The sequence below is a fragment of the Carassius carassius genome, chromosome 48 (assembly GCF_963082965.1).
Source record: "Carassius carassius chromosome 48, fCarCar2.1, whole genome shotgun sequence".
Classification (NCBI taxonomy): domain Eukaryota; kingdom Metazoa; phylum Chordata; class Actinopteri; order Cypriniformes; family Cyprinidae; genus Carassius; species Carassius carassius.
The window spans coordinates 2,466,010-2,489,392 of record NC_081802.1 but is presented as its reverse complement, the minus strand read 5'-3'; the positions used below and the strand labels follow the sequence as shown (position 1 = coordinate 2,489,392).

The 23,383-nt window shown below is 37.5% G+C and overlaps 1 protein-coding gene and 1 long non-coding RNA gene across 3 annotated transcripts; one reads left to right on the top strand and one right to left on the bottom strand.

The window, feature by feature from the left end:
• The first annotated feature begins 1,951 nt into the window (after positions 1-1,951).
• Positions 1,952-4,755, top strand: LOC132131258 (sphingosine 1-phosphate receptor 4-like). 2 transcript variants are annotated; one of them, XM_059543281.1, is made up of 2 exons: positions 1,952-2,018; positions 2,977-4,755. In XM_059543281.1, the coding sequence occupies exon 2, from the start codon at positions 3,063-3,065 to the stop codon at positions 4,233-4,235; it is 1,173 nt and encodes a 390-aa protein (XP_059399264.1). In that variant the 5' UTR covers positions 1,952-2,018; positions 2,977-3,062; the 3' UTR covers positions 4,236-4,755. The 2 variants fall into 2 exon arrangements, with proteins under 2 accessions (XP_059399264.1, XP_059399263.1); XM_059543280.1 differs by having other exon boundaries at positions 1,960-2,018; positions 2,967-4,755.
• A 1,702-nt stretch (positions 4,756-6,457) lies between these two features.
• Positions 6,458-9,161, bottom strand: LOC132131259 (uncharacterized). Its single transcript, XR_009428862.1, has 2 exons — positions 7,337-9,161; positions 6,458-6,964 (listed from the first exon to the last, which is right to left on the bottom strand). It is a non-coding gene; the product is annotated as an uncharacterized LOC132131259 (long non-coding RNA).
• Positions 9,162-23,383: the final 14,222 nt, after the last annotated feature.

The window sequence follows — 23,383 nt, the reverse complement described above, 5'->3', positions numbered from 1 at the left end:
GCCTACAATTCAAGAAGAATTCACATCTCACTTTTTTTAAAGTCATGCAATCTCCAAAACAACACAGATTGAGGTTTGGAAATGATGCAATGCAAATAAAAACTCTTATATTAGAGTTTATAGGTAAAGACTCCAGCTCTGCTTATGCATTCATCAACCAATTTCATGAGGTGCATACAGAAATGATTTTAAACACCACTCATGCATTTAAAGGCGTTTTGTCAGGAAAATTCAAACGTCTCTATCTCCGTAAGTTTTTACAGTCATGAGAAGCGTAGTCATGTATTTGGTTCAGAGAGTTTGCATTTACGTCTGAAGACTGGATCAATGCATATAAAGATAAAACAGCCATGTGAAGCATTTTTGGTTGGTGTGCAGCTTTTTCCAATCAAGCTGAATCTTTTCTGAAACTGTAAACAGCTCAGTTATCACGCAGGTTGAGTTTGTGCTTACGCGATCAAGTTTAATAGTGACACAGTTTGGTCTTTTTTGTGGCTTTTTCTGATAACACTTTTTATTTTCGTTGCGCACAAGTGTCGATAGGGCGTTGGTAACTGTGAAGGGTGTTGCTCTTACCTCAGGATGTGGTGGTTTCAGAAGGGCCTCCTCCTTTATCTTAGCCCGATATTTACAAAGTGGTAAAATACAAGACAAGAACTAAGAAAAAAAAAAAACTCTGGTGTATTTTAAACCATTCTAAATGAGAGTGAGGAACTGATGCATAGTCACAAGGCACCAAATCAAACCATTTACTCTCTTGATCTGTAAAAAAAAAAGACAAAAAGGGATGCTGTCTACCTTTATAAAGTTTACAGGTGAAATGAAGAATTGAATGGATCATTGCACATCCAAAATATTCATGATAGCCAAGCATTTCTCTGTCAGTATTGGGAAAATGTAGTGCGAAATCTGATCAGATCTTGATTAACTTGTTGAGGGGCCTGTACCATGAAGTCAGATCAGCTGGCTGAGCAAGTTTCAGATTACTTTGCACCAATCCTGGGTTTTAGGTGCCATGGAAGTGGCTTGGCTTTTAGCAGCGTTCATCGCCGTAGTAAGTTCCTCTCCATAGCTGACCAGCTTCATTGCAGGTTTTGTTCTGGGTCAGAGATCTCACACCAAATCTGGACCAATCAGATGTGCGCAAAGTGACACTGACACATCCAAATAGGTGATAGAAAGTCTGTGCAATGTCCTTACTAATATAGTGAAACAAACACATGAGTGTGTGTGTGTGTGTGTGTGTGTGTGTGTGTATTTCCACCCAGATGAGGTGAACTGAAAAAAGTAAGGGAGGAGGCCACTTTACTGGGTCATCAGATCTTCCTGTTTGCTGACTGGCTTCTGAGAAATGCCAGTTATAGCAATGTCAAAGCTGTTGTAAGAGTATATGTGTAGCATCAGTTGTATTTAAAGGGTCTTGCAAAATGTTTTTACTACTGTAACACATGTGCTGACTAGAATGTGGCACACTGACTTCCTGTAGTAGTATTAAATAAATCATTATTGTCCATTTGTTGCACATATAAAATTGTAAATTGTTTAATACATTGAAGGAATAATAATTTTAAAATTGTATTTAGATGCATTTAAATATTGTTTGTATTTTATGGTTTTTTCTTGAAGTGTTGTTTTTAATTTTATTTGTTCTATTTTATTTATTTGTATTAAATTTCAATGCATGTTTTTGGAAACAGCATTCACACAGGCAATGGATCTTCCCCAGTATGTACTATATTTGTTACCAAATTTTAATGCATACACATGCAATGCAACGTGATTTTTCTCACAGCAATCCATGATTTCTACACTTTCTGGGAAGATGTCACAAATGAGCATTTTAGAAAAAGTGTAGAAACTCCGAATTTTTGCTTTCTCCATTGGGTGTGTCGAATAGCTGCAAGAAAGCTTCCTTCCTTGTTACTGCAGGGTATATAATCACTCAGAGAGCCAATGCTCCAGCTTTCTGCATCACAGCATGGCTCAATACCAGTTACACCAGCATCACTAAGAGAGAGGTAAGTTAAGATGCACCAGCAAAAAAGGTCATTGGTTTTTATTTAAAAATAAATATATCTAAAATCATATGTATATTTATGGGTTTATTCTGAACTATTTAGTAGTTATTTACACAAAAATGTTTTGGATTTATATTTCGTAGCTTAAAAATATTATATGCATGTTATCATTTTTGCATTTAAATGTAACATTCAATTAATTTATTTTATTGATTGATTTATTGCAGTTACACTTTGCACTGTCACATGTTGGCTCTTTAAACACGTCACACTCAAACACCCTCTTAACCACAAGTGCAGTAGTGAAACTACAGATATTTAAATGTACACGTGCAGAGATTATATTAGGTCAAGCTCATGATGCATAACTTCTAAAAAAAAAAAAAAAAAAAAAAAAAAAAAAAAAAAGTTTACTTTTACCATTTGAAAAATGATTTACTATTTTTGTCATTATTCTCTATTTTGTGGGCGGTTGTGTAATGTAGTGGTTACAAATCTGGCAACCGAAACAGCCACTGCAAATAGCAACTCCTGAAATGACACCATTGTGCACTTAAGCAAGACACTGGTGCCAGCCAGCGGGACGGTCCCCGTGATGTGAAATCAGTTTTAAAGCAAGATGGATTTGTACAACCACGTGCTTGCAGGGTGGCTTGGTAAAAATTAACATTTAAAGACGTTACCAATCATCATGACCCTCATTTAGCATACTCTCTTAAAAACTGGTTCTTTGTCTTGGTTCTTTAAATGCATTGATGGTTCCATTTTTGGAATGTTAAAATGTTCTTCACACCATGCAGATTCTTTAACGAACTGTTCACTGAACAGTTATTTGGGGAACCCAAAATGGTTCTTCTATGGCATTGTTTGATACTTAATTTTTAAGCAAGTATGGGAATTTTAAACATCAGATTTAGTTCATGAAAATAAATCAGCTCTTTTCCACAGTTGGGCACAGATATTCCTGAGAAGTTGGAGACTGTTTGCACTTAAGACCGAATCAACCCCAGTGAGATTCAACTCTGCGTTTCTGCTTCTCACACCATGGAGGTCCTGCGTTCCTTCAGCTCCGCCTCTTCCTGTCCAGACGTCTACAACTGGACCAGCAGCAGCAGTCTCATCCTGGAGCATTACAACTTCACCGGACGCCTCCACCACCGCAAGCCCTCGAAGAGAAGCGTGAGCGCCGTCACCATCTTGTTCCTGTGCTTCAGCTTCTTCATCATCCTGGAGAACCTCATGGTGCTGCTAGCCGTGCTTTTCCGGGTCCGTCTGCGCAATCGTTGGATATTCATCTGCATCGCTAACATCGCACTGAGCGACTTGCTGACGGGATGCGCCTACGTGGTCAACATCTGCATGTCCGGCGACCGCACCTTCAAGCTAAGCCCAGTTCTGTGGATATTCCGCGAAGGAATTTTATTTGTAGCCTTAGCGGCGTCCATTTTCAGCCTGCTGTTGATCGCAGTGGAGCGCTACGCCACCATGATGAAGCCCATCCACCAGAAAACCGCCACAAAGACTTACCGAATCTACATCATGGTGGTACTCTGCTGGATAACGGCGCTCGTAATCGGATTCCTTCCACTGATGGGCTGGAACTGCGTTTGCGATCCGAGAAGTTGCTCCACACTTCTGCCGCTCTACTCCAAGAGCTACATCTTGTTCGCTCTGGTCATCTTCTTCATACTCCTGCTCACAATCGGCGCTCTCTATTTCGCCATCTACTGCCACGTCCGTAGTAGCAATGAGACCACATCCATACGCAGCAGAAAGCGTTCGCTGCGCCTCCTAAAGGCCGTCATCTCCATCGTTGGAGTCTTCATGGTTTGTTGGGGTCCTCTGTTCATCCTCTTGTTGGTGGACTTCTTCTGCTACTCTCGTAACTGCAGCACACTCTTCAATCCTGAATGGGTGATCGCCATGGCCGTGCTCAACTCGGCCATGAACCCGCTCATTTACTCATTCGGCAGCCTGGAGCTTCGCAAAGCCATCGCCAAGCTCCTGTGCTTTTGCTGTCTGAAGACAGGACTGTGCGACTCCAAGACCTTCATGTCCAAGGAGACTTCCAGCACCTCCGGGAGTCGACATAGTAGCCTGCGCAACAGCTTTAGCAAGGTGCGAAACCTGAGCACCAGCCCACAGCCTGAACCGAGGAACGGCAAGAAAACACGCCTCAGCTCCACCACTTCTTGTTTATCCGCGTCGAGCGGTTAAGCCGCGGTGGCCAGGTGTGTTTCTCCTTCGCCACAGGAACTGCACCTCCTCAAACACACCACCGTTGTGGCTTCAGTGCTTTTTCAATCTTTGAGGGTCAAAAGACAGCAGGTGTGAGTTTCCTTGCACATGGACGAATGCAGAAAGGACTGTTAAAGAAAGCAGCTGTGCAACAAAAACAGAAAACTTTAAAAAAAATACATATATATATATCTTGTAACTTGAATGCATTTCTATACAACATTTGAGCCGAATGCAAAGGAAAGCGACCACAACTGTAAAATACTTCAAATACAAACTGCCTTTTATTGTTGTTTAAACGAGAATGTACAAGTTATATGAATGTTATAATTTAAAAATGAAAAAGTATATATTTTTATATTCTACATGAAAGAGATTCTTTAGATTTTATGCACGCACTTTTGAAACTGTTTAAAAGTTTTCAGGGAATTGTTTTAAGAGTATACAATGTAAAATAGTTTTAAAGCAAATAAAATAAAGCATTGATTAATACTGATAATGCCAGGTTTCCTGAAGATTCTCAGTAAATAACATTCATTGAACACATGAGGGAGACAATATACAGACTTCTTCAACGAAGCATGCTTCAGTACTTCAAACAGCATTCAAACAAGTCAAATTCTAATGAATTATGCATACTATATTACACCGTAGCACACAAAATAATAACATTCTCTGGCCAAAAGATAACTATCAGGTTAAGCTTTACATGACAAAATTGTGAAATAATACTTTCAGTTTTATGTAAAATCCACTCAGAGTTCAAGAATCCACCAAAAGCACAACAGTTGAAACCACATGCCCTCCAAAAATAACATGACAACCCGTCTCAAAACCACCTGGACGATCCAAACAGATGTTGGAAGAATGCACAATGCATGGAAGAAATGAAAATGGTATGTACAAAAACTGTACATGTCCACATAAAAGTAACGTTGCCCACAGAACTGTTAGCATTTGCATATTACATTTACATTTAGTAGAGCTTTTATCCAAAGCGACTTACAGTGCATTCAGGTTATACAATTTTTTTAATGTTTTTCAGTATGTGATATTAGATGTAGTATTTACATAAATACTGATTAGCATACACCTTCCATCCGTTTGTGATGCTAAATGATGCAAACAACGAAATATGTTTTTATGCAAAGTCATGTCTTAGAACCACACATTCATGTTCACACCAACGACAATAACTGTAATTATAACGTTTTAATAAGCACGTCTAATTTTATGATAATAGGGAAGTCAACACACTAATTTAGAGCAGCAGTATGTTTAATTTTGAACAGGCATGAAAACGAGACTGCGAGAGACTGAAGCACATGCGTTTAATTGAGATTTATTCAAATCACAAACACAACAATCACAATAAATGACACACAAACACCAAAAAATAGTGATTTGTGATAATTACACTGTCTAAGTGCTTTGTATATTTATCCCAGCCTCGCTTTCAAGGGTGTAGTGTTCAGTAGAGACTGACATGTCCGTAATATCCCAACAAACACAGAACGTTCCCCTAGCGTTCCATTGGGTTTTTTTTTGGAAACCAAATAAGAACGTTCTAGGAACATTCCATGTAGGTTATTGTTTTAACAAACAAAAGCTGACATTCCTAGACCATATTGGAAACCAAAAATTGTTAGATGGGATCTAGCAATGACTAAATTGTCCCTACCAATAATTTTGATCAAACAAGTTTTTTTTTTTTGATAGATAAAAATTGATAGCCTGAATGCACTGTAAGTCGCTTTGGATAAAAGCGTCTGCTAAATCCATAAATTTAATTTAATTTACAAGTAAATATGTGGGAATGTAATCATTGTTATTGCCGCATCTGAAATAGGCTAGATCACACCATTGATATCACCCGAGAAGGTTTTATTTTTATTTTTTTATTTTGCATAACCACTTTACCATAACTCTCATGGTTAAACTATAGTAAACAAGGATTTTTATTATATTTTTCTTGGATGGGATGTGTTGCCAGGTTAAAAACACATAGAATGGAAATAGAGATGCAGTTTTCACTGCATTAAGATAAACAGAGTTTAAAATAGTTTCCCTATAATTGTCTACATCAATTTTGAATAAAGAAAAGGGGTTTAGAGCCAGATTTTTTATGTATGTAAAATTTGGCTAGCAGGAAACCAATTATTTAATATTCTCTTTTGAGTACTCAAACAACCCAAAGAACATTTAAAATGAAGAAAGTCTTTTTTTTTTTCAAAATGAGATTGGATGAACATTTACAAATCTGGAAGAATCTTCTCTGTGTGGATACACTGGTAAAACAATGAATGACATCAGAAGAGACACAAACAGCAACACACTTCAGCGTTTGACTTATATTCGAATTATGTCCATAAGTTATTTGTGGAAATTGTGAAATATTTAACTAGTCAGTTGCAGATGTTAAAATAGTTATCATTGGTGGTGTGAGCTTGCCTTATGAGAGAGAGCCGTCACACACCGCAAACACGTTCGTTCCTGAGATGATTACAGTTTAGTTTACGACTGCATGATGTCTTGAAGGAAATATGGATTTATGTTCTTCTCTTTATAGAGGGCATGAAGAGTTAACTGCGGTTGCGTGCAGACAGCGCGTCGCCTCCAGGTGTTCTGCAGACAGATAATGGGGAAGTTCTCAGAGGGTCCTCGGATGAATGCAGCTCATTGGTTTCTGCACATTTGTAGCTGGTTAGCTTGATAGCAATCCAAACCATTCCAGAGTCCATGCAAATGAGTTCAACATTTCAGTTAATTGACAACTCAGAGCAGAAATAAAGACCAACACAATGTTCTCATTGTCTAGTGTCTCTTTAAATTAAGGGAAATATGTTGTTTTGGCGTTCTTGGAAAAAAAACACATCACAAGATAAGAAAACAACAGATTAGGTAAATGTGTTCACTCGTTATTATTGTGATTTGCATAGAATTTCACTGTGTGATATAAATGTGGCTCTAGGCACCATTAACAGGATTTTTCCCTTTAGGACAAGAGTCTGTTGAATAAGAAATTAAGCATGTGTTTATCGTTATTCAGTTGCTACGAGATTTAACTTGAAAATGCTCACAAGATCGCTGAGGATAAAATGAACCCAGTCGTTGCCTGAGAAAACAAGGTAGTGTTTGCATGCTGATTGGAGGAGAGAAAAACATGCTGCATGCTGATTGGAGGAGAGGAAAACATGCTGCATGCTGATTGGAGGAGAGGAAAATATGCTGCATGCTGATTGGAGGAGAGGAAAACATGCTGCATGCTGATTGGAGGAGAGGAAAATATGCTGCATGCTGATTGGAGGAGAGGAAAACATGCTGCATGCTGATTGGAGGAGAGGAAAACATGCTGCATGCTGATTGGAGGAGAGGAAAACATGCTGCATGCTGATTGGAGGAGAGGAAAACACGCTGCATGCTGATTGGAGGAGAGGAAAACATTGGAAGAGAGTTAATCTGTGGCATGCCGTGAGGACCTCAGAGACATTCATGTGGTGTCAACATGTCTTTAAATGTATTTTAATAAATATGTGACAAACTCTTACTTTTAGCACAGATGCTCTGGATCCTGATCCAGAAGGACGCCCAATACCGTGGGTTTCTTTACGCGGCTTTTCTGCTTTATTGCACAGCTGGTCTTGTTCAAGTTAAACCAATTATAAAGCACACAGCTCTGGTCTGGACCGCAAACAAACTGACTACATGGTGGCGCAGGGAGCAAAACAATATCAAATAACTAAAGGAGGCCACGTCACGAAATCTGGTCAGTCTCTGAGCACATGATAAAAGGACTCCGACATCGCTGTGAAACTAAAATAGGAGGCTTTCCGCTTTCATCCCCGCAGCTCCTTCCCACTGATGCATTTATGGCCTATAATTGTTTCTGAGCAGCACAAATCTTTCCAAGTAGCTGTCAATGCTGCAGAGCGAGGAGAGCAGTTCAAATCAGGCCGCGAGACCTGCAGTATAGAAGCTGTCCCTCAGATATGCTATATAACTAATTATAATATATTTTTTTGCATGCTAGCATCTACGTAGCAATGTGCTCTAGCAACTACATGGCAACAATCTAAATAGCATGCGACCAAACCGCAACATGTTAAAAACTATTATGAACACCCTAGCAATCTCATAGCAGCATGCTTAAATCTATGAAAATACTATTTTATAATAATATATGAACATAGAAGTGATATCCAATCAATGAACCTGACATTTGTCCAGCTGTAATCTTTCCTCTTTCTTGCAAAAACGAAAAAGCCAAAGGTAGCCAGCAGAAAGTTAACAGACTGAGGTAGATTTATGATCAACCTGAAGTCTTCCATTTTTTACATGCGTGAATGAATATGACAGCACCACCTAAAATAAGTCTCCTGTCGTAATTCATTTGAACTATCTTTAACACAGAGAGACTGCAGGCGTTTCTCAAGCATGAGGTAAAACCAGTTGAACATACATCTTTAGATCTTAACACTGTGCGTTCCCTTGGCCATGCATGTGCTGAGAGCAGCACTAAAAACATGGATATGGCTTTCATAAGTATGCAAAAAAAGAATTATCCTCTAACGGTTAACCATTCATATTTCACCAAGGTCAGTTCTCTTGAAAACATTTTTTATATACACTGATGTCAGATGTTTATGTAACTGAGAAGAAGAGAAGCACATTTTGTGCTGATTAGACGGAGTGGTGGACACTGCATGCTGATTGGAGGATAAAGCACGCTGCATTCTGATTGGAGAAGAGTGCGGCAGTGGCGCTAGGGCTTCACTCCTGTTCCTGCTGAACTGAGCCAGCATTTAATCAACAAACTGATACCAGTTCAGCAGGCACAAGAGGGCACGGCCCTCAATCGTTGTCAACACCACACCATCGCAATTATTCAAATGATCGGAGAGGATTTGTCTGAACAAATAAAAGGTTGGTCACGACTCAACGCCAGACTCCAGGAAAGACTCTACGACTACAATCCATCATGTTCTCAAACATGCCTAAAGTTTAGGTGCGGTTGTTTGACGAATTTTCGATGGCGAAATTAGTATGAATTCATGTGAAATCACAGATTTCGCAACGGGTTCAAGATGGTCACATGAATTCACCAAAGATTCTTCATACATGGCAACAATTTATGGGTAGAAACTGACGTGAAAATTTTTAACCAACTGAAGAGCATGTGTACAAACATTTGTGCCCATATACTAGTAAAATAAATCACTATCGCTTATTAAAATGTACAGATAAATAGGCCCAATCTGCAGTAATATTGTTATATGCACAAATGAGTAACATTTTAACTGCTCTGTCATAAAACCGATGTTAAAGGGATACTCCACCCCAAAATTTATATTTTGTCATTAATCACTTACCCTCACGTCATTCCGAACCCGTAAAAGCTTTGTTCGTCTTCGGAACACAATTTAAGATATTTTGGATGAAAATTGGGAGGCTTGTGACTGTCCAATAGACTGCCAAGTAACTTACACTGTCAAGGTCCAGAAAAGTATGAAAGACATTGTCATAATAGTCCATCTGCCATCAGTGGTTCAACCGTAACGAGTGACGAAAATACTTTTTATACATGAAGAAAACTAAAATAACGACTTCATTCAACAATTAGTCAGACCGTCTATGGGACAGTCACAAGCCTCCTGGTTTTCATCCAAAATATGTTAAATTGTGTCTCCAAGATGAACTAAGCTTTTACGGGTTTGGAACGACATGGGGGTGTGATTAATGACAAAATTTTCATTTTGGGGTGGAGTAACCCATTAATGGTAATGAATTATTCCCCAAAAAAAAAAAATCAAATGATATTTGTAGTTGTTCTGTCAGTGGAGTTGATGCACTTGTTCACATTGCGGTTGAAATGAAGATGAACTGTGATGAACCGTGAACATCCACACCTTGCTGCTTTCAAATGACTGGTGTGAGCTTACTAACACACAAGAACTGGTCTAACTGGACTTGAACCTTGTGTGCCAGCACTTCCATTGCATTCGACAAAGTGATTCGAATCTGAGCTATAAAATGAAAACCTGACACTTTTACTTCATCCGTTCTGGCTTATTGTTTTTCAGATGTGATTCTAACAGATCTAAGGACTAAGAGCTTAACATTCCCTCTTTTGCGTACATGTCATAACTGGTTTCACATTTACTGGCATCACACCCTTCATTACGTCCAATTCCTGCCCTGTCTTACTTTGATGCCAGAGAGAGTGGGTGGACATCACCTGACTACGACGGGATGGGCGGATTTCCTGTACGCATATCGTCATTCAGTTCACTTCAGGCACTGAACTTAGCCACTGTGAACAGTATTCTTAAGGGATCAGTGCTCACCAATTAGCTAAGCTCTGTGCCTTTAGCAAGTGAATACCTGTTGGACGAACTCAAGATGGAAAGGGTACAGCTCAATGAGTGTATTAGCTGGGATTTTGAGTATTTATACCTGCTTAGTCATTGCGATTTTAACACAAATAATGCTCACAACCAGTTTTGAATGGAAAAGGACAAGAATAATATATAATATATTCGATTAAGCAACACTTGAAGCCATTGGGAAATCATGATAAATGTTCCCACATGGAAAGAACCTATATGAGGATATATGCGCATATATGAAACCTATATGCAGTTTATATGCACATAAATGTTGCATATATACAGCATATATGATAATATATATAATACAGGAAAACGGCCAATTTTATATGTCACATATATTACAAACCTATATCAAAACCTATATTAAAACATATGTTTATATAGATTATTTCCATGTGGGTGGTTTTTGTTTTAATATATAATATAATAAATAAATACATTTGCACGAATATAATTACCTATTATATATAAAAATATAACAAACTAACTTATATAATGATATTAATAGAGACCCACCAGCGAGTCAGCATTGTCTTATTCAGGATTTTTCAGTCATTCATAACGTATCATCTGATATCAGGCCTAAACGCTGTGGGTGTCAAATGAGGTTTGCATCTACATTTTTTTTAACTTGCCAGATGCCCCTTTGTCTTTGCCGATATTCCAGTAAACCATTATCTGTCATTTCTGAGGAAACATGATATTTCCAAAACGATGAGTCACTGTTTGAGTTATTAAAACATACCAAGTAGTTGCACTCATATGAACTAAATGCCAAAGGGGTTATATAAACAAAACAACTGAATCTTAATATGTTGTGGTAAGAAGTACATTAAAAAAGATAATTTTACATTTTCAGAAGAACATGTGAGTGGCGTTTGTCTGTGCAAAACTCTCACCAACACAATGCAAGAGTGTTGTTGGTGGTTGCCAGGGCATTGCTATGTGGTTGCTAAGGTGTGGTTTTAGTAACTTTAGCAAGTTGCTATGTGGTTACAATGGTGACTGCTTAATGGTCAAAGTCAAAGTAGCTTTTCTTTGGTGCCTAAATATGACTCAAGTTCCTCAAGAGAGTTTTACATTTTCTGAAGTGGTGTTTTTTCTTGCAAAACTCAACATCGCAATGCAAGATTGTTGTTGGTTGTTGCTGGGGCTTTGCTAAGTTGTTTTAGAGGCTTTATCACATTGCTATACTGATTGCTTAGAGGTCAAAGTTACTAGATTTGACTTGAGTTGCCAGGACATTGCTATTGCAAAGTCAAAAGGGCTCTATTTTGGTACTTCATGCTTTGCCTAAGGATTCATTTGCACATTTAATCATCCACCAGGCAAAACAACTCAGATTTCTTAGAAAAGCAAGCAACCAAAGTTTCATTCTTATGGTTAGGAGTTTGTTTAAATCCATAACCCCAAGTATGAGCATTAGTAATATCATGTAGTCATGCTTGACTTATTAAAGTAAAATCATTCCCTAGATGGAGCAAGTACGTTTTGATGAATGATAAATAATTCAGACAAATCTCTGTTGTTACAGGATCTCCCAAATACACCCGGTCAGGAGCTGGACACACACCAGCGGGAGGCGGGTTAGATGTGGGGCACCTGGAGAACTGCACAGGGGTGGAAATCCCTGGCAATGTGATTTTCATTTCTGTTTATCCACCAAATCACGGTGCCAGGAACCCTCCCCACCACAGCCGAACCTCCCACCCACCCGCTTCACATCCAAATGCTTTGCAGATGCCGTCCAGCTGTGTCCTGGGGCGGCCTGTGCCCTGTGGAGAGAGAGGGAGAGATAGTCAGCTTATCCAAGCCAGGTTGGCATTGTGGGATTCGACCCCTGGTGGGGGTCTAAACCACTCTACTGTATATTATCAACACTCTCAGGGACAATGTGGTAAAACTGTAATTTTGAAGACAAGCTACTCATAATTGAAAGTTGTTAAAGCTTATATATGCAACTATTTTGATGTTAAACAAATTTTATATTTGTTCCACCAACTGCAGATGGAGTGAGAGTTCAGGAAACCTGTTTGAAAACAGTCATTGTTTAGCCATTCAGTTAAGTAGTGCTAGTTATGAAGAAATTAAATTTAAAATTAAATTTATGCATTTAGCAGACGCTTTTATCCAGAGCGACTTACAGTGCATTCAGGCTATCAATTTTAACCTATCATGTGTTCCCGGGGAATCGAACCCCCAACCTTGCGCTTGATAGCGCAATGCTCTACCAACTGAACACAGGAACACAAATTACACTATAGCTAAGAGCACAAAAACAATACCTGCAGCATCAACACTAATTACAAAAATAAAACTTTAAAAAAAGTCATATAAAAATAAAATATTTTTAATAGTGTAGGAAGTGAAAGTCTATCTTGCTTCTTAATCCAGTTGTCTAATAAACATGGCATTGTTCGTAAATTATTAATATTGTTGGCTCTTTGACAAATTGCTTTTGTTCCTCTTTTGTAAGCACTCTAGATAAAACCGTGTGCTAAATGCGTAAATTTAAATGTTTATATACAATGTAGTATTCTATAAATATGTAATATCTATAGAAAAGGTAAATTGTAAAATGTAATTGTAAAAATGCTACAGTAAAACCCTATAAATGGTTAACTTACTACCAGCTACCTAACCGTATACAGTGAAAAATTATAAATGATTAACATTTATTTCAGTATTACGTTATCCAGCTAGAACATCTACAAGTGTCTGAAAAAAGGAAAACGTATAGTACTTTTAACTTAAAACATAATTTTTTCATTGAATAATGTCAAACCTGGAATTTATGCCTCATTTTAGACTCTGAAAGTGTCTGTAAAGCTTTGGCTTGCTACACAAACTATATGACTTATAAAAAAATCAATGACTCAAAAAAAAATATTTGTGTGATGCTTTGATATAGTTTTGTGATTTCAGGTGCTTCAGAATTTCTTATTTAATGATACAACAGATATAACAGAATTTGTTGGGTGGATTATTCCTTAAAAGTTGCAGCTTTCAAAGCTTCCCGATTCAGCATATTTGGACTTAAATTGGACTTTTTCTAAGGGCAATGTGGCTCCACAAAAGCCCCGATCCTAAAGGGAATACAACAAAAACCACAGTGTTCTTAAACCTGGAATGCAATAATCTGCTCCTCGATATAAATTGTCTTGTTTAGCTGATAGACATCGACTGCCTGAGAAGATTCCAATATGATTAAACAGCAGATGTTACCATTTTACAGATACGGCTGCTCAGTCAAAGTTCATCTTTTCAAAGCACCTCCTGGAAAAACATGGCTAGTGTTTTGAATGGCTCAAGACGTGAGCGCTGCAAACAGCTACCGGACACATTTATTCCCAGAAACCTATTTTAAGAGCTCTGTAGCATGTTTTACTATTGGAGTGAAATTTCCTCAAGAATAAAAAACAAGGGGAAATGGGGTGATCGTGTCGAAAAGAGTTTGCTATGGTCCTGTCCTGTGCAAAAGTGGACCAATGTCTCCGGTCTCCTTTCATGGAGCTGATTGAAACAGAATGATCCATTAGCTTTGGACATGCCTTGACTGGAGGACGGAAAGCCGAATTTTAAAGCCATGACGACTGCTACTTTTCATGCTGCAGAAAAATGTGATGCGTTATTGTTGTTTCCACAGCATTCCTAGACCACGCTCGTAGTGATGTCATAATGGCACGATTGTGCTCGTCTGATTTCATTTTGCTGAGGAACTAGAATATATTTTGGTTTATATTTATTGCTGAATATATTCAAAATTTCACTGATAACACTGGGGAAAAATAAGCTTATTGACAAATGGTTTTCCATTAGGATTGGGATTATAAGGAAAAGAGTTTGTAAATTATTTTATTTGTAGTCGAAAACATAATATATTAATGTGCATTTGTAAAATTAAAAGGATATCTCACCAAACCTGTATGAGTTTCTTTTTTCTGTTTGGTTACCAACATTCTTCAAAACATCTTCTTTGGTATTCAGCAAAAGAATTAGTCTTGGAGGTAAGTAAATTATGCAAAAGATTTCATTTTGGGGTGAGCTATCACTTTAAATATGCACCTGCCATTCAAAAGGAGATCAGTAATTAAAAAGAAATAATACTTTAATTCAGAAAGGATGCATTTAATTGATCTGTAAAGGCACAAAAATATTACACAGCACAATTGTTTTCAAACTTGATAATAATCAGAAATGTTTCTTGAGCAGCACATCAGCATATTAGAATGATTTCTGAAGAACAGTAATGATGCTGAAAATTCAGCTTTGCATCACAGAAATAAATTTAAGTTCAAAATATATTCACATAGAAAACAGTTATTTTCAATTTGAATAATATTTCATGCTATTACTATTTTTACAGTATTTTTGTTTAAATAAATGTAGCCTTGGTGAGCATAAAACACTTCTTTCAAAAACTAAATAATACAAACTTTTGAATGGCAATGTATATATGCTATTTCTAGGCCTAAAAAAATCACTAAATCACATTTTCCCAAGATTTCCATCGTAATAAAGCAATACATCTGCCTATATATATACATTAAATATTACCTCAGCTATGTTGCATGCATCCCTCCATCATGTGCGTGCACTACTACTCTAATCAAATGCAATAGTGTTGTTGTACACTGGGTTTGGTGTAGCAAGAGTCTGCAACTGTCCGGCTTTCTCCAGGAAATTGCTAAAGCGGTTGAGGACATGTGTCAGTGTACTGTGAATAGGACACTGATGTGCCAGATTTTTCCAGCCGGGGAAAATGTATGTTAACACCTAGCCCCCGTTCCTCCCATACTTAATCAGGAATTTAATATTCTGTATTTAAACAGCATGAAACCAATGAACGAAAAGAGGAAAACAGAAGCTGAGAAATAGATCCTGTGAGATCTGCTTGTGAATTTGCTGTAAATTAGTTTCTTGTTGCCTAATACATTTCAAAAGGTCGCTGTAAAAGTCTGAGAGTAACACGTTTTATTGTGCAACACCTCACACAGAGATTACAGCTCAACTGAACACTATAATTTAAAAACAGAGATTTTAAATGATGTAATAAAATTACAAATAGAATAGAATATGATCACATATGGACCAAAACCAGCACTACATTCTGCATGACAAAGCAATGGAGGAATTTACATTAGCTTTCATGGAATTTCTATTTTTCTTCTTTATTAAAGATATAGTTCAGCCTTGCATCATTCCAAACCATATGCTATTATCCATTTTTTTTTAGATGTTCAATTATAGCAAGAGCTGCATAAAGACTCTTAAAAAATGTTCACATTTGTGTTCCACATAAATAACAACATTCAGGTTTAGAATGACATGACGGCGAGTAAATAATGAATTGTGTTGAATTTTGGTGTACTCAAACAGAATGACTGTGCCAAATTGCTCATGGCCTGGCTGGTTCTGCTCTGGCGAGCAGCCATGTTGGAAAAGGTCAGACAAAATCTCTGAGACTGATTGGATAATGGCAGCATGGCCTCATTTTTGGGAGCTGTTAAGACTAAATGATCTGCGGCAGAAATGTCAGCTTCTTTAAACATGTCTGTATACTCTTAAAAAGGGTGATTTCGTAGCTATGCCATAGTAGAACCAATTTGGGTTCCCTAAAGAAACTTTCAGTAAAAATTATTAATTAAAAAAAACTTTTTTTTCTTAGTGTGAAGAACATTTTAAACATTAAAGAAGCTTTTTTCCACTATGAAGAACCTTCTATGGAATGGAAAGAATCCATAGATGTTAAAAGTTCTCCATGGAGCAATCAATGCCAGTGTTGGGTTGCATTAATATGTTTCCAGTCCCTTCTACCATGTCAGGTTGGATGTATATCACGGGAAATAAGTCAATTTTCTAGAATGTATACTAAAAAGAAGAGGAAAAAGAAAAATGAGGAACGTATGGGGTTAACAAGCCTCAGACCACGTTTCCAGCTAAACCTGAATGTACACCAAGAGTTATGACATTTAATGAAGAGGAACTATTTCTAGGTCGCTAGTAAAAAATAAGTAAATGAGTGACACTGATCACGTGACTCTTTGTACAGATGGTCTTTGAAGCTCAAGATGCTTCATCATCAAAGATACACACCAAAGACATTCTTGTTCATCTCTCAATTCAACTTTAAACTCTATTTGTTATGCTAATAATATAATTAAATTACAAATACAAACATCTCTTATATTTGGATAACACTGTTTTCAAGCTAATGTGAAACATGCTTTTGCCCGTATTATTGCACTGCATCTATAAATGTGCTGACCAGCCTGCTCATATTTCATCCTCATGAGAGGCCAAAGAACAAATGACTGCAGAATAAACACCATTTAACTCTTTTCTTTTGAAGTGCACATGGTAGAGACAGCCGCAATGCATATTAAACATCAAGATGTGTTGACATGGGCAGACGGTGACCTTGCCAATGAGGAAAATCCATCTGTTCCAAACACACAAGTGCCTTACATTGCTAGCATTTCTAATCTGTCATATTTTTCATTGCATCCTGAGCAACATATCAGTGCATTAATGTCCTTGTCAAACTACATTGACCAGTAGATACAAATTTCTACTTCCATTTCTGATCGATATAGTAGTCACTTATTTTCCAGTTGCATTTCATTGCACAGCATGGCCTTTCTGCCATTTCAATGAGACGATGTGTAATAAGTGTGCAATTTTTATTTTTTTGATAGAGGGGACATAAAACAAATTAACCTAACAATGAAGTACAAATGAAAGGATTTAGTGGAGAAACTCTGTCTCACAAGGTGTCCGGAGCACTAAAAACGTCAAACCTGAAGCCATTGCATTATGGGCCCACGTCTCCACGTGTGTGAGCTTGTACTTCATCAACCACAGCCGAACATTCCAGTCTGATCATGCCATGTTTGTAAAGTAAAAATGCAGCAGTCTGGCCTATCAAAGTCATTTCATGCCGTGGTTTAAACTTGTCTGGCCGTCTGATTCAATCCTTCCAACCGCATCCCTTTCATAAAGGATGGAGTTTGAAAAGATGCATAATTTCCTTCTACTGCTTCCAGACTTTCCAAATGGGTTGTAACTCACTCCAGTACACATTTAAATATTTATCAGGGTCCATAAGACCTGCACTTGCACCTTGTTCAATACAGAAACCTTTAAATCCCAATGCAAAGTACATGCACTTATGTTTACCCTCAATGTCTGACAAAAAAAAAAAGGAAAAAAAAATATATATATATTTGTAATGTCTCAGTTTCATTTCATCTTAAATTTAACTTAAAACAGGGATCAATGTGGAAAAAAAGATTCCTCAAAATAGGCAGACAGACTAGATAGATAGATAGATAGATAGATAGATAGATAGATAGATAGATAGATAGATAGATAGATAGAGTACCACAAAATTCAGCCAGTCAACAACTTTATTAAAAAATTGCTTTACTAAAAAGTCGTTTATAATGCAATACAGAGCCACTTACCGCATTAAATCAAGTATTGTGATGGTTCACATGAGGATGTTGGAAGTGAAGTGAACCTCTCCAGATCATGTCATTTAACCTCGAACTGCGACGCGAATTTACCAATCCTTACTATGGTGAAGGTTTGCCTCTTAGTATTCATGATCCATGTATTAGCTGGTTGACGAATACTAAGCGACGTCAGAAACACGTAATTAATATTTAAAGATCTAGCTTTTGCTATTGGACGTTCTGCAGGCGACGTAAGAATAATTTAACAAAAGTTTACAAGACACTCGTTTCCCATTGGAAAGCTACCGGCGACGTCATTGTGATCTACTTAATATTCAAGAGCTGAACCGTTGGCGTAGGACTAGAGTTTCGCGCGCTGCCGAGATGAGGTAAGGAACTGTTCAATTAACGGCTAAAACTCTCAATAAAACCTGATGAATTAGTTCTCAGACCACACCAAGGCTGTAAATCCATCATCTGAGAGAGAAAAAATGCGGGATGAAGCGAGATTGAGACTGAGACTTGTCTAATTATTGTCCCAGAGGATCCTCACGGTCCATTTATGAATCACCTCAGCGCTTTTCTCTTCATCTCCGGAGATTTCTTCAGCATGGCAATAACATTAGCCTTTAGCCAGAGGAGAAAAGCTTTTAGTGCGGTAATCTCTCTCTCTCTCTCTCTCTCTCTCTCTCTCTCTCTCTCTCTCTCTCTCTCTCTCTCTCTCTCTCTCTCTCTCTCTCTCTCTCTCTCTCTCTCATCTCTTCACCCCTCTTTTTAGCCTCCTGACTGTTTTATTCTTTGAAGGAAAAGTTCACTCAAAAAACGATTATTCAATGTCATATTCCATTCATGGACGTGGTTCAATTGTAATGTGGAAAATATTTGAAAAATATGTCAAAAATATTTGACAAATCTTCACAGCATGAGTGAAATATAATATTTTGTTAGTGTTTAAAAAACTTGACAGCCACTGGCAATATGAAAAATGGATTTTAAAAAAAAACAGGGAGTGAAACATTTATTTAATTTTAAGCTACTCCATTCCATTAAGGAGTGCTGTTTATGCATTCAATTGATCAGAATGTGTGCAAACATTTTGCAGTAAAAATGTTGGTTTTATTTGCATCACATTTTAATGCTTAAATGTATTTCTGGGGGTGATGAAAAAAACACTAGGTTCCAGAACTAAATGTTCGATGCTAATATTTTCTGACAATCAAAAGTGGACAAAAGTCACCGTTCTTTCCTTTCTAAACTTATTGGCAGAAGATCTCAAGAACACTTAAAAATAATCTGAATTTAATAGGGAAGTATTTGCATAAACTGATCATTTAAACAGTCATCATTCCATAACGCCGCAGTGAAACCTCAGCTATGCTGGAAAGAAATGGCATGGAGTGATGTAAATGTTGTCTGTGGCCATTCCAGATCTGCATCATGATAAGTATGACCACCCAAATTAGCTTACCAGTAACTGTCAAAACATTCAAATTTTGAGGCAGCCAAACATGAGATAATTTTTTCCTCCAACATTTCTTTCAGATTGTCTATGAAAACCACTGTATGATACTCGTAGTGACATGGAGTGGCAGAACTTCCACTGCCCTTGGTTTGTTTGTTTTGCTGGCCTGTGTGCCAGCGTAGTGAAGAAGAAGTGTGGCTTGTTTTGGTCTGAGTGGGCAGTTGTTGTTCGGATGCCATGCCAGCCGGTTCCTCTGCTCGGAAGAAACGCCCAAAGACACAGTGCCATGTACATCGGAGGGCTTGGTGGTATGTGGCAGATACCCAGAGCTGCAGCCCACTCCAGTGTGCCAAGAAGAATCCCTCTGTTCATGAGGTCAACCGTCACAACAGACTAAACAAGAAAAATGGTCTTTCTCTTGTTTAACCGGAAAAGAATTGAAGATTTAAAGGCATAGACCATGACATTTTCAAGTGGTTTGCAAGTTCTGACCTGATGATAACTTTGAAACTGGTTGGAACATACAATCAGCTTCATTGTACATCACTGATTTCTATAGAATTACACAAATCTGCAAGGCTCCATCCTGTAGTCAAGTTGGAGAACTGTTGCCAAACATAACAAACTGATTCCCAGAAACCGATGTCTACAGAACAGCAATAGCCTAAACTGCACTTGGATGGTTTTTGGATACACAGGTTGGCAATATATGTTATGCTTTAAAACTTTAGTAATTGTATAATCTTAAACTACTTTATCCTAAACTGTGGTGGACAGGATTGTGCATATACTCATAACGTATAAGTACTCTTTGCTCACAGGCCCTCCATTCTTGCCCACTATAAGATAAAAGCAAAAAAAAAAAAAAGTCTAGTGTATTGTTTTGTCCTTGTTCCCTTTTGAAACTCTTTGCACTTCACTTAACTTTCACTGGGTTTTCTAGGCAATATTAGTCTTGTATTCCAAGCATTACAGAATTACTGTACTAAAGATTGTAAACTGACCATGTTCATTCTTAAATATAAATGTTCTTTATTGGCATTTTCAAACTGAATAAAGAACCTTTAACATCCTTGGAAACTTTCCATTGGACAAAATGTTCTTTACAGTGTAAAAACATTTATTCCGATAATTCAAATGTTAATCACACTAACAAATAAGGTTCTTTGGGGAAGCAAAATGGTTCTTCTATGGAATCGCTGCGAAAACCCCCATTTGGGACCCAAGTTTGTATAGTTACTATCTTCTTTCTACTATTTGTTTATCTTTTAATTATGTATTGTGATTTGTGCATATGCAATGATCCATCAGCCTGACTCAGAACGATCACATCTGTGACAACGTGGATCCTCTCAAGCAGGTGAGCATAAAATCCTAAAAGATCCAGACCACCGACGGGCCTCCACATCTGGCAGCCACCGCTGTGCTCACATCAAAGTTAAATCCTGGACTGTGAGGACAGTAATCTCTGTTCAAAGAGGTCCGTGGATATCCAGATTTCAGTGGCATATGCAGCACCCTTCAGTGGAATGGTGCAATGGTGGATTGCATTGCTTCTTTACACATCCAGCTGATCTGAGATCATAGATTTGGCTGTTCTGCATCTTCCTCAAGCCCCTGCTGTCTTTAGCTTGACGTGACCAATTCATCATCTCTTCCTCACCGATCCATCATTTGCACAGGCAATCCATCAAGACCAGACACTGAGACAAGGCAGAGGAAAAGAGAGCAGCTCTGGATGAGACGTTAATGCTGTCCGCAGCCATTGCTCAAGGGAGACACTTGACATTACCACTTCAAGCGTAGTATTGCAGTTTTAATGCATATGTAGACTATATCTCAATTACAGCACTGTCGTCTGAACCATATTAGATTCACAGAAAAAGTGTTAAATGCTCTATTAAAATTCTGACCTTTGAACTAGACATTCATTAAGTCTCGCATTATATATTAATAAAGGCACTGTTTGTAAACATGGGTTTACGCTAGGCTCTTTTTCATCACTTGTGGCTAAGAAGTTTCTTCATTTCCTGTGCAGAGCTTTCCAGATTTGCGTCTGGATCACTGATAGCATATCGACAACGTACAAACACGTCCCAATGTCTCCAATTCCTCAGGTAGTCCAGAACTCATGGCCACTAATTAGGATCTGATGGTGTGCTTTAAATAAGCTATTTAATTCTTTTAATTCTTTGTTGCCCTTGAGCTAAAAGGATCAAAATCCTCCACATCTTGGTTAAAAAACTGACACTGAAGAATCTTTTATCTCAAGCTGTACAAATCACAAATAGTTTCAAAACTTTCAAAATGACCTTAAAAGTCATATTTTGTGTGTATTTTGCCATGATTCATCACTGAATCAAAAAGAAATGCAAAAAGTGTTGAGACTCGAGGGGCCAGCAAAATGTGTGGTGAAACATGAAAAGAAAAACCTTGGACTTAAGATCTGTGCAATTCAAACTATAATGGACTTACTGTGATATCAGTTCACCAAAAAGATTTACACGTCTACAGATTAATAAAAAAAAAAAGATATAAGAAATATAAGAATACTGTGACATTTTGCAGAAGTAGACCGTTTTATCATTGTTTTCTTATGAAAAGTGATGTGACACAAATGTCTTACTCAATGTTTATGATATTACATTGCATTTAGCACTACACAAGACAAATGTGTGTTGCACAGCTGCCAATTGAAATCACAACACCTTCGATGTATCATAATACATCTGTGTCAATCTAGGCGAATTTCTGTCATAGTACGTCTTCTGTTTGTTGCTCTAAAGGTTATACAGTGATTTAATGTCAGGCCTGAAGCGCTTTTATATTAAAAGCCAGACCATAGACAGCATGTCCTGCTCTTTGCTCTTTTCGAGGAAATGGCTTCTTTCAGAGCCATAGTGGTTGTTTAATTGCAGCGTATTTGAGATGTTAATATTACAGTAACTGCCAGCCCACACACATACCTTTGACTTGTTTTGATGCTTAACCAGTGCTTTCAAGAGCTAACAAAATTATTTTCTGGGAACCTTTCGATTACATTCCTGTTTTGTGATGTTTGTGTGTTTTATTTTTTTTTGTACTTTTTTATGCAAATGTTTGTGAAGAACATAAAGGAACATTCCATTCTATTATTATGAGAATGTTACTTTTAAATGTTCTCTGAATGCAAAAAAAAAAAAAAAAAGTAGTATGTCAAAGGTTCCATGAATGATTTATAAATGTTTATGTGCTAACATTTTTAGAACATTATTAAAGGAGTAGTTCACCCAAAAATTTACATTTGCTGAAAATGTACTCACCCTCAGAACTTCACTGAAACAAATTTGGAGAAATGTACAGTAGCATTGTATCACTTGATCAGTAATGAATCCTCTGCAGTGAATGGGTGCCGTCAGAATGAGAGTCCAAACAGCTGATAAAACATAAGAATAATCCACAAGTAATCCACAGCACTCCAGTCCATCAGTTAATGTCTTGTGAAACAAATCCAAAAGATAAATCCATAAAGTCATCTATCCATGATATTGCTTTCTTTAGTGGAAACTTATCTCGTCTAAATCAGGAGAGAAATCTGCACAGATTAAGATGATTCATTTACAAGCGAAAACAAATACAAACAAATATATAGGTGAATTTTGATGTGAGAGGACAACAGAAGATGAACATTTCCACTCATTGCAACATTATTATGGATTATATTTAAAGAGGTAAACATTTAAAGGTAAAACACTTAATAATGGATTTGTTTCTTACAAACACACAGCTTTTGGCTACACGACATTAATGGACCCGGAGTGGTGTGGATTATTGTGATGT